General features: G+C 36.2%; 1 protein-coding gene across 1 annotated transcript; it reads left to right on the top strand.

The window, feature by feature from the left end:
* The first annotated feature begins 382 nt into the window (after positions 1–382).
* LOC137002498 (alanine aminotransferase 2) lies at positions 383–11126 on the top strand. Its single transcript, XM_067362197.1, has 11 exons — positions 383–553; positions 904–993; positions 1139–1247; positions 2633–2766; positions 2926–3169; positions 3290–3369; positions 3916–4052; positions 5312–5486; positions 6094–6249; positions 10435–10547; positions 10820–11126. The coding sequence occupies exons 1-11, from the start codon at positions 449–451 to the stop codon at positions 10908–10910; spliced, it is 1434 nt and encodes a 477-aa protein (XP_067218298.1). The 5' UTR covers positions 383–448; the 3' UTR covers positions 10911–11126.
* The last annotated feature ends 175 nt before the right edge of the window (positions 11127–11301 follow it).

The raw sequence follows: 11301 nt of genomic DNA, 5'->3' as shown, positions 1-11301 counted from the left end.
AATGATTTCACTTACTACTAGGCTGCTTATGCTTACTAAACTTGCTATTAGGTTTATGTCAAGAATTTCAAAAACTTAAAATGCTGATTTTAGTCAGACTTTACATAGACATGAGTCCAAATGAGATGTTAATACTGTAGATGATTTCCATTCATCTCCTGTGGTGAGAAGTTAAGCAGGGAATAGTCATCTATGTATCTTGCAATGTCTTTGTTAATGTCTCAAGAAGCCCGGCCCATTATTGGGAACTTTGCTCCCATGTATAAGCAAAATCACCATAGGATGAATGATTCAGGTTTAATAATAACTAAAACTCATGGTAAGGAGTGGTGAACATTTGGCTAACTGTTAAGATCTTGCTGAATTCAACTGGTCCAGGAAGAGAACCCATCAAAAGGAACCAAATAATTTAGACGACAATTCAAAATCTTCACATTGAGAAACAACAATGTCCTTCCTGAGAGAGATCAGCCCATTGGTGAGGAACAGGGTTCTCTCCGAGAAGGATGTTTTATTGAGACTCGCAGCACAGATTGCAGCTGAAATACAACAGGTGTGGTATTCATCTTGTATTCTTTTATAATGTTAATATCATATTTTGGTGCAAATTCTTCTGATGTCAAGTAGAAATTATGCAGATGGCAACATGGATAGGTTATGTAACATGCCCTTATTTGTGCGAGGAAAAAAAACAAACAACTTTTTAGTGTTTGACTTTTACATTTTTATTCACTTTTGTGTCATATTGTAACTAGATAACCAATTCAAAATTTGGGTCCTGAATTAAAACCAGTTTTAACTGATTTACTGAACTGACTTGCTGACTAAGCAATGCTCTGATTTGAACATATGGTTCCTTTTATAACTCAAGAACATTTTCAATTTTACTTCAAATGATTTTAGGGTGAGAGAAAGAACTATATTGAGGTTCTTGATTTGTCTTCTGGAGATCTCCACAGAGGGGGAATAAAACCCATCACCTTTGTTCGTCAAGTAGGTAGCACCTTTCTACCAGTCACTCAGTTGTATGGAGAACAGAAAAACAATGTGTTGGGAGAAATATTATTTCTTAACCTATATGCCTTTAAGAGAAATAGGAATAGTTCTCTTAAGGCTCAGTGTTTTTTGCTATTTTCAGGTCCTTGCTGCTTGCTTCTATCCAGCACTTTTGGAGGATGACAGTCTGCCATTAGATGTTAAAGAAAGGGCAGATGATCTCCTTAGACAATGTGATGGTGGAAGCGTAGGTAAGCTTTTGTCCCTGCCCAGTAGATATATTGGCATACCTTGCTGTTTTCATACATTTAAGTGCCTTACACTGTACTAGATGTTTTCGTGTTAGTTGTGAGAGTTGAGGATTAACATGATAAGAAAAGTTCAATTGTCAAATGTTCATTGTCAAATGTTACAACTTTAACCCCCGGTTTCACAGACAAGGCTTAAGCTAGACCTAGACTAAAATGCAAGTTTGAGCTGTTTCAACTGAAAGCAAAATGTACTGATATATCTTAAAATATGTCAGTGCCATTGTTTTGTTTCAAGATGCACACTAGTAATGATTTTTTTTTTTTTTTTTTTTGTGTACATTAATAAAAGCTACTTAAAGGGTTAGTTCACCCAAAAATGAAAGTTCTGTCATTTATTACTCACCCTCCTGCTGTTCCACACCTGTAAGACCTTCGTTAATCTTTGGAACACAAATTAAGATATTTTTGTTGAAATCCGATGACTCAATGAGGCCTCCATAGCCAGCAATGACATTTCCTCTCTCAAGATCCATTAATGTACTAAAAACATATTCAAATCAGTTCATGTGAGTACAGTGATTCAATATTAATATTATAAAGTGACAAGAATATTTTTGGTGCGTCAAAAAAACTAAATAACGACTTATTTAGTGATGGCCGATTTCAAAACACTGCTTAAGAGCATAATGAATCAGTGTATCGAATCATGATTCGGATCGCATGTCAAACCACCAAACTGCTGAAATCACATGACTTTGGCGCTCCGAACCGCTGATTCATAACGCTCCGAAGCTTCCTGAAGCAGTGTTTTGAAATCAGCCATCACTAAATAAGTCGTTATTTTGTTTTTTTTGGTGCACCAAAAATATTCTCGTCACTTTATAATATTACTATTGAACCACTGTACTAACATGAGCTGATTTTTTTTGAGCTATGTTTTTAGTACTTTTATGGATCTTGAGAGAGGAAATGTCATTGCTCCCTATGGAGGCCTCACAGAGCAATCGGATTTCAACAAAATTATCTTAATTTGTGTTCCGAAGATTAACAAAGGTCTTACGGGTGTGGAACAGCATGAGGGCGAGTAATAAATGACAGAATTTTCATTTTTGGGTGAACTAACCCTTTAAAGTTCCTAATTGAACTAATGCCTAATCCTGGATTAGGCTAAAACCTGTCTGTGAAACTGGGCCTAAGGGATCAGCTTCAAATCAACTTTAAATTTAAGCATTTCAATATTTATTTTTTTATTTTTTATTTTTTTTTACGCTGTGGACAGGCAGGTCTGATCAAATGTTAATTGAAGTATACTGTATGAATCGCATGACTGTAGTGTTGAATCCTTTCATCTGTACGTGCATATCATGTAGTGACAATCTCTTCAGGCTCCTATACAGATTCGTGTGGAATCACCAAAATCAAACATGGCTTGTCTAAGTTCATTACCAGGAGAGATGGAGGAGTTCCTTCCTCACCCGATGACATATTCATCACGTCTGGGTCACAGATGGCTCTCATGGTTGTCAACAAAAATCATTTATCATCAGACTTTTTCTTCCTTTTAAATGTTTTTAAAAAGCAAATGCACAAATATACAAAAAAACCTTTCTTTGAAAATATAAAATTGGACGTGATAAGTGACACTTCATTCAAGACTGAGTAAATGTTTTCATTGTAGTTTATGCTGAAGCTGCTGGTTCAGAGCAACGTCCCTTGTCAGACTGGTGTGCTCATACCTGTGCCCTCCTATGCTTCCTTTAACCTGGCTCTGAAGGACCATGGTGCTGTCATCATACCTTACTATTTGTGTGAGGAGCAGGGCTGGACACTGCAGGTGGAGGAGCTTCGCAGAGCTCTCCATGCAGGTAGAAAGACCTGCAATCCAGTAGCGCTTTATATCTGCAACCCAGGGAATCCTACAGGTACAGTAATAGATTATCCTTATTATTGTGAGAAATCTGTGCCATCTGGTGACCAAAAGTTGAGAAAAAGAAAATGGCTTCTTGGAATTATGAATGGATGAATGTTGCTTTGATTATCAGGTCACATACAGAGTAGGAAGTCTATAGAAGAAGTGATTCGGTTCGCTGCAGAAGAAAGGCTCTTCCTACTAGCTGATGAGGTTAGTTTTTCTAAGGTAATGTAAGAGCTCTCTGTCATTAAAACTGAAGTCCCTTTCAAGGAAAGTCTTTTCACTCTGGGGCCATCACTCAACGCCTCCAGGCAGCTATATCGGGCGTCCAAGTCCTATCTACTTGAATTGGGGAACCCTGAAATCTCAAAAACAGACCTCAGCATGTGTCTCGAAAAACTGATTGTTTCTATAGCAACTGGAGCTTCTAACATCAGCTGCAGTGACACGATGACTTTACCTTTTATTTAGAAGGTGGGACTTATTCTGCCATTTTGCGTGTTGCCCATTCGTAAGAAATATAAGTGCACTGTCTTGGTAAAATACTTGGAGGGCCACCTTCCATCAGAGTTTAGCTCTAGCCTTAATTAAACACATCTGAACCAGCTAATCAAGGTCTTCAGTATCACTAGAAACTTTCAGGCAGGTGTGTTAGAGCTAAACCCAACAGGAAAGTGGCCCTGCGGGAGCAGAATTGGGCACCTCTGCTCTTGAACCCTCCATTGACATGATCGTGAGCTGTATCTTTCTCTTCAGGTGTATCAGAGCTGTGTGTATAGAGAAGATACTAAGTTTGAATCCTATAAGAAAGTGTTATCAGAAATGGGCTCTACTATTTCCAGCACTGTGGAACTGGCCTCCTTCAATTCTGCCTCCAAGGGCTTCATGGGAGAGTGAGTAGCATGTTGTGCTCTTGAGTATTATATTGATCCTTATATTAATATTAGGGTACAATGGGGCTAAAGGCACATCTTAAGAAAATTTTTTACTTTTCACTACTCTCAAAGTGTATGACTGCAGAAAAAAAATATTTGTATTGAACATTGATGGAACATTTGTTTAAAAATCTAATAAATGTATGAGGTGGCGAGGGGGGCCTTTTACCCCACACATGGGGTAAAAGGCTCCCCAGCATGGGGCAAAAGGCACACAGTATTGATACAAATACTTTAGCTAAAATAAGGTTTTTAATAATGTCTAGTTTTATACTTGTTCAAAAGAATCACTTTAGCAAAGTTTGTACTATTTTCTGTTTATTTTGATAAATAAAAGAATTCATTTTCATTCAATAAATATACTGTCATTAAAATGTTAATATAAAAATATATTTAAAAATACATACAAAATACAGATATTTTAAAAATACAGAAATAAAATTATTTTAAAAAGTAAAGATTCTGAAAGCATTGGAGGAGATTCCATAATATTTAATATAGATTTACAGTAGTAACAAAAAATTGTATTTTATTATGATATGATTAATATCATATTTTTACATATGATTGTTTCATTATAAATATGGATATTATCTCTTAGGTGGATACCCAATTTGATATGATATTTATTATATGATATCAAACCATGTCACATCAAAAGAGGGAAAAGTCAGCCAGCTGTTTATTAGCATGTTAATTATTGTGCTTTAACCCCAACAGCAGGTGCACTTTTTACCCCAAATACCATACCATTCTACATATTCTTCCGTTATTGAAAAATTGCTTCTTTAATTACCTTGAACAAAACTGAAAATCATTAAGAAATCCTTTGTCTGAAAATATAAACATTAATTTAATCGATTCTTATTTGCTACTTAAATCAACATCTTAAAAACCATAAAATATTAGATCAGACTACCTCAGAATCAACTTTGCACTGCTGTCCATGATCCTGTCAAGGAACAGACGAATTTGCATGTGCGTCTTGAAAAGCGGATGTTTAGGGAGTTTAGTGGTTCTAGTGGTTTTGGAGAAAAATAATATCCAAGGCGCCATTTGCCCCACGGCTCATTTGGCCTCATTTTACCCTACTCTGGATAAAAAAATAATAATAATAATGGTAGTGGGCCAGTTAGTCTGATGGTTGCACTAGTATTTAATCACCAAATGGAGTAAATAGCAAATCTGTCTCTTCTCTGACCATTCTTTGGGTCCAGGTGTGGGCTTCGTGGTGGCTACGTGGAGCTGGTGAATCTTGACCCAGCGGTGAAGGAATATACTCGTATACTTTTTTCCACTAGGTTCAGCCCACCTGTTGGTGGACAAATTGCACTTGACCTCATGGCGGATCCTCCAAAACCCGGAGATCCTTCATTCCCCACCTTTTCTGAGGTTGGTGTGCTGCATATGAGTAATTTGTTCACTTTAAAATGAAAATTACCCCAAGCTTTACTCACCCTCAAGCCATCCTAGGTGTATATGACTTTCGTCTTTCTGATGAACACAATCAGAGTTATATTGATAAATATCCTGATGCATCCAAACTTTATAATGGCAGTGAACAGGATCAAGTATGAGGCTCAAGAAAATGCATCCATCCATTTTAAAGTACTCCACACAACTCCAGGGGTTAATAAAGGCCTTCAGAAGCGAAGCAATGCGTTCAAGAGAATATCCAGATTTAACAAGTTATAAAGTAAAATATCTAGCTTCAGCGAGACCGCCTTCCCTATTCAGCTTATGGTGAAACTGTAACGCCTCTCGCAGTTCAAAAGCTTACGCTACATCCTACACCTTCTGTATTCAAATTATGAAAAAAGCATAACTGACACAACATGGATTGATATCATTCAAAATATTTAATCCTGTTCCTTCTACTTAAAGATTGGAATACATAACATTGGCACATGAAGGAATATTAGTCAAACCAATTGTGTATCTATTATCAATTATCACAACTTTTTGATTTTGAATGTCTAAATAATTTTTTTTCTGTCAGGAGGTCCAGTCCATTAAAAATATGATGTGTAAAAATGCTTGTCGGATTCAGGAGGTCTTTGCTGAGCTACCGGGGATCAACTGCCAGCCATTGAAGGCAGGATTTTTTGTCTTCCCCTGTCTACACTTCCCTCCAAAGGCAATAAAATGGGCCAAGGTGAGATTCTGTGTTACACCAATTTGTAAATGACACTGGATTAAAAGTACTACTGTTGTTAAAAAATAGTCAGAGCAGAACTCTACAAACCAAGAGTTGTAAAGAGCTTTTGTAAAAAGTAGTAATTTCACAGTGAAAAAGAATACATTCACACTGGCAGTCCAAATCCAATTATTTGTCTATCTAAATCTGATCTAAATTTATTGACTGTCCACATTGTGTACCGCAACTGTTCAGATCCAATTTGTGTGTCCCATGCCACTCTTTGTTTTCTGCATTGGTTTCTATGGCAATGACTTCGCGTTGGTAGGTATACGCCAACAACAACAACCGCAACGGGGTTTGCAATACATATGTTGCCTTATTTACAACATTACAATGTGTAGCCGCCACGCTAGAGTATTGCATCTTATGAAGGAGCGGCAAAAACATAGGAGGATGGAATTAGAGCTTGAAACAGATTTGTAAAATCAGATTTGTGATGTTTTTGCCATCAGATTTGGACTGACAGTCTGAACGCAGCCAAAGTGAACCTCTGTTTTAACAAATTCTCCAAAAGGGAAGTTCACTGTATCGTAGTCAGCCTTATAATGGCCTGCTGCTGCTTTGCTGCCTGAACACCTTGCAATCATTAAAGGACAGGGCTTGACATTAACTTTTTTACTCACCAGCACTGTGGCTAGTGATTTTTCCAAAGTTATTAGCCACTAGCATTAGCAATTTCACTGGCCACAATTTTGACATCGATACGATGGCTAAAAACTTCCATATAGATATCTTTAATATTATCTCAGGTATATTAGTGAGATATTACTGCTGTGAGACCTGACACACGGATCTAGTATACTGTTACACATGCATTTTTTGTTTATCAACTTTTTACATTAACTTAAAACATAGCTGACTTTGTTTATGTGAATACTCACCAAGACCAGCGTTTTGATATTATTTTATGTGTATTTGACTGTTTAAGTGCAATAAGCAGCAAAAAATAACTAAATTTATTAAATAACTGTGGTGGATTTATGTGCGCACACTTTGAGTGTGAGCAAACAATCTGTGGGAATGAGTAAAATTTGGTGCAATACGTGCAATCCCACGCCAAAATTTAAGCCATGGAACACCAACAATATTCATCCAGAGCAAATGAAACTGTGAGTGAGGGGAAGCGGATTTGTGTGTCAACTCGCTGTTAGAGAGATGAGAGAGCGAGAAAGCACAGCTGGTGTATCTATTCTGCAGAAAATGAGAATTGAAAGCATTTCAGATAGTTCAGTATCAATATGTATCGAAATCAATATTTTTGACAACACTACGTTGTACTTGGTTTATTTCAGATGCCTTTTTAAAAGACTATAATTGAAAAATGTATATATTATATAATGTATATATTATATAAATTCATTTTCTGAAGATCCACGGTCACTTTATATATTGAACAGATTGAATTTAGGCTTATTCACATATAAACATTCATCATTCATCAACACATCAGTTATGGTAAATGGAAGCTCACTGTTTATATGTGAGTAAAAGCCTAAATTAAATCTGTTCATCATGAAAAGTGATCAAGTCTCTTCAGAAATTTTGGACTTAACCACTCAATTCATAAGGATTAGTTTTACTATCTCTTCATTAACTTTTTGAAGCGTCAAAGTTTCAATTGCATAGCTGTCTACGGAGAGACGGAAAGCTCTCAGATTTCATCAAAACAATCTTCATTTGCTTTCTAAATATGAATGAAAATCTAACGGGTTTGGAACGACAGGGTGAGTAATTAATGACAGAATTTTCATTTTTGGGTCAACTAACCCTTTAATGTCAAGCCCTGTTAAAGGAGAATGAATTAAAAAATGTATCAAGACAATGAGGATGTAGATATCCATGATCTCAAGCTTAAGAGAGGTTGGGTGATGTAAGTAGACAATGAGCTTCGAGGTTGCAAAAGGGGGGTTTCATAGTGATGCAGTTAAACCAATTTGGTTACACAAAGAACCTTTCTGTGAACAGTTCTTAAAAGAACCATTGATGTAAATAAAATAAAAATGCCTAAAAAGAACCTCAATTTTTAAGAGTGTAAAGCACTCAAGTAAATCAACTAAAGGATGGCTGAAAAAGAAGTTTGTTTTTGGATCAGATCCGAAACCTGAACTTCAGGTCATGCCATTTTGACCAAGTTGTGCAAGTCTTATAAAAAGCTAAAGGAAACATTTGGTGGAGGTTGTTGCTGATAAAAAAAGCACCTACTACACACTCTCAGATAAAAAAAATGTGCAAAAATTGTACCTTTAGGGGTACAACAGATGGCCACTGGGTCATCTTTATTTCCCCGTTAAAGTTCAGAAAACTTATAGTTGCATATTAGTACTCTAAGGTACTAAAATGCACCTTTTAGGGTTAAATGAGGGACAAAGTTGTCCATTTAAGGGTACTGCCCCAGTGACATGCTGTTGTACCTTTCTGACAATGCAGGGGTGTGCTTTCCTGTTTCTTGACATCTGCTTTCTTGCAGAGTTCAGTTCCATCCCCGCTCTAACAACTGTTTGTAATTATCAATTGTTCATGAAAACCGTAATTAGTTGGTTCAGGTGCTGGTGCTAAAATTTGCAGGATCTCCAGGAATAGTATGGAACACCACTGATCTACAAGATAATTTTAAAGGGTTACTTATTCCAACTTACACTGTAAATGATTACTCATTGACTTTGATTGAGTAAACTCAATGAGTTTGCCCTATAATGTGTCCAAACATCACACTTTACAATAACAGTGTTTAGGGCAGGATAAAGGCCCCGATATACTTCAAACGAAATCGAAGAATGAACTGATGTGACGTCATTTCGAACAAAATCAGGACAAAATGAAGTTTGTTTTGTGTTCTTTTTGGAAGTTCGAAATGGCTTGCCAAACCGAACTCTCAGGAAAAGTTCGCTCCAGCTGCAAAGCTCCTTCGTACTACCATTGGTCCATGACGATAACGTAATAATAGGGGTAAACTTTAACACACTTTATAGTACAAAATGAAGTTGTGCTTCTAATGAAATGAGGCACTGACACTGTTTCATGTTTGATACTGTAAAGCTGCTTGCTTTTAAGCAGTCTATTGAATAAAGTACTATATAAATAAACGTGACGCGAGTGCTAATTTGCAGAGCTTGTGCTAACATACCAATGTTATGATCAGATGCTTTTCTTAAGCTTTCTATGAAAATGCTTGCAGTTTTCTCATTTTTGTTTATTTTATTACTGAGAATAAAGTGTACAGCACGGATTTACATTCATCTAACCATCACTCTCAGCAGTGTGGGCGGTGTCATGTTTGATTATAGTATATCACTGCTCACGCATTTCGAACTTCGTTTTACTCCTAAATGAAGAACGAAAAAGAACTTTGTTTGAAGTATATCGGGGCCTTAGGGGAACTCTCTGCAGACGGTGCATTTTTATATCACAAACAGTCATGTACAAACAGTTATTACAGGTATTCTCCTTAAATTTTGGTTATTTTAAAACACAAAAAAAAAAAAAAAAGTATATACAAAAGACAGAAAACAGACGCAATATAAAAAATATACAGAATCAATCACATGGTAGAGTTTGTAGCAATTCTCTTCTCAGTGATTGTTGAAGCTTTATTACTACTCTTTTCCTGACACATGCCAATTGTAATGTGGGGAATCCAAAGGGTAATTGGTGGCAGTCGTAATGACCTGTTAGTAATAAGCACAAGAAACAATAGCCAGTCAGCATTCAAAATATTTATTTACATCTATTCATTTGGCAGATGCTTTTATCCGAAATGACTTATAAATGAGAAACCTCACAAGTAATTTGTCAAAAGGCAGAATGTCATTTTCCTCAAATCCCAAAGTGATCAGTCAATGTAGGGCTTAAAAATCAAAATGCAAGAACTTTCATATTTCTGATCGAGTCTGTTTGTCTCTACATATGGCTGAATGCAATACTAATACTGAAGTGAGACTAGCATAGCAGTGTTGTTGGCAGATGTCTAGACACATGATGTGAGTTGTGACCCATGATCAATTACAGTGTCTTCAGTCAAGTCATCAACTAACACTGAATAATTAGCTAACCAGTCACAGCAGTGAAGAAATCCCTATAGGCAATACTTACCTAACTGTAGTTTTCATGTTTTCTACCATTAACGTTCTTTTCTCTTTGTAGAAAAGGCAGATGGAACCAGACATGCTGTATTGTTTGCAATTGCTAGAGGAAACAGGTCTGCATGTGAGGCCGGGCTGTGAATATGGACAAAGAAAGGACAGCCATCACATTAGGTTGTTGCACTGCCACTGTTTGAGTGATGTGAATGGTTACCTCATAGAAAACATTAACTAAATCATGCTGGAAAATGTGAATTTATCATTACTTTTTATCTGACAGATTTCATTATTCTTTTCAGTTGCCAAATTCTGCCAAATTACAGCCAGTCATGCTTACCATAGTAGACATTCAAATAAACTGTAAACATTAGCTCATCTTAATTGTAAGCATCATCTGTGTATTCCATAGATTCTCTGTGAAAACCAAATTCTTAATTGTTTCTCAGGCTTTTGGTGGCAACTCATGAGGACATCATGGAAGATGCTCTACAAAGACTGAAGACATTCCATATGCGGTTTATGAAGGAGTTTTCTTAGTGCCATCTTATTTGCTTTTGTCAGATTATGAGATTTGTTTGAAAGTAAATTGAAAATCAAATTGAAAACATTGCTTATTTTCTTACAGAGCTGAGATAGATGGTCAACATCCTTTGATTTGATTTAAATTTCTCTGTTGTAAGGATCATCCACTGACCCAACAATGATACCCAGTTGTATTGCTGCATGTTCTTTTTGTGGACTAAAGTAATTACTAAATTACTAATTACTAAAGTAATTTAGTTCCAATTAAACACTTTGTAGGCCTCAAATTTAGGTTGAGGTTACATGAATATTGGTCTAATAAATTATTCAGACATTTGATTATTGTAATTGTATACTTTAGATTGTACTTGTTTATTTGGATTCCAGTGTCACTCAGAGTCTTGCA

Source organism: Chanodichthys erythropterus, chromosome 16 (genome assembly GCF_024489055.1).
Source record: "Chanodichthys erythropterus isolate Z2021 chromosome 16, ASM2448905v1, whole genome shotgun sequence".
In the NCBI taxonomy this organism is placed as follows: Eukaryota; Metazoa; Chordata; class Actinopteri; order Cypriniformes; family Xenocyprididae; genus Chanodichthys; species Chanodichthys erythropterus.
The sequence above is the reverse complement of the archived record's forward strand: the minus strand, read 5'-3'. Positions and strand labels throughout refer to the sequence as shown.

Bases quoted from the DNA above. Each gene is read 5' to 3' on its own strand.
- LOC137002498 (XM_067362197.1), top strand. From the start codon at position 449: ATGTCCTTCCTGAGAGAGATCAGCCCATTGGTGAGGAACAGGGTTCTC. The intron at 2,767-2,925 runs GTTGTCAACAAA...TTTTCATTGTAG, and splicing joins GGTCACAGATGGCTCTCATG to TTTATGCTGAAGCTGCTGGT. The intron at 10,548-10,819 runs GTTGTTGCACTG...ATTGTTTCTCAG, and splicing joins AAGGACAGCCATCACATTAG to GCTTTTGGTGGCAACTCATG.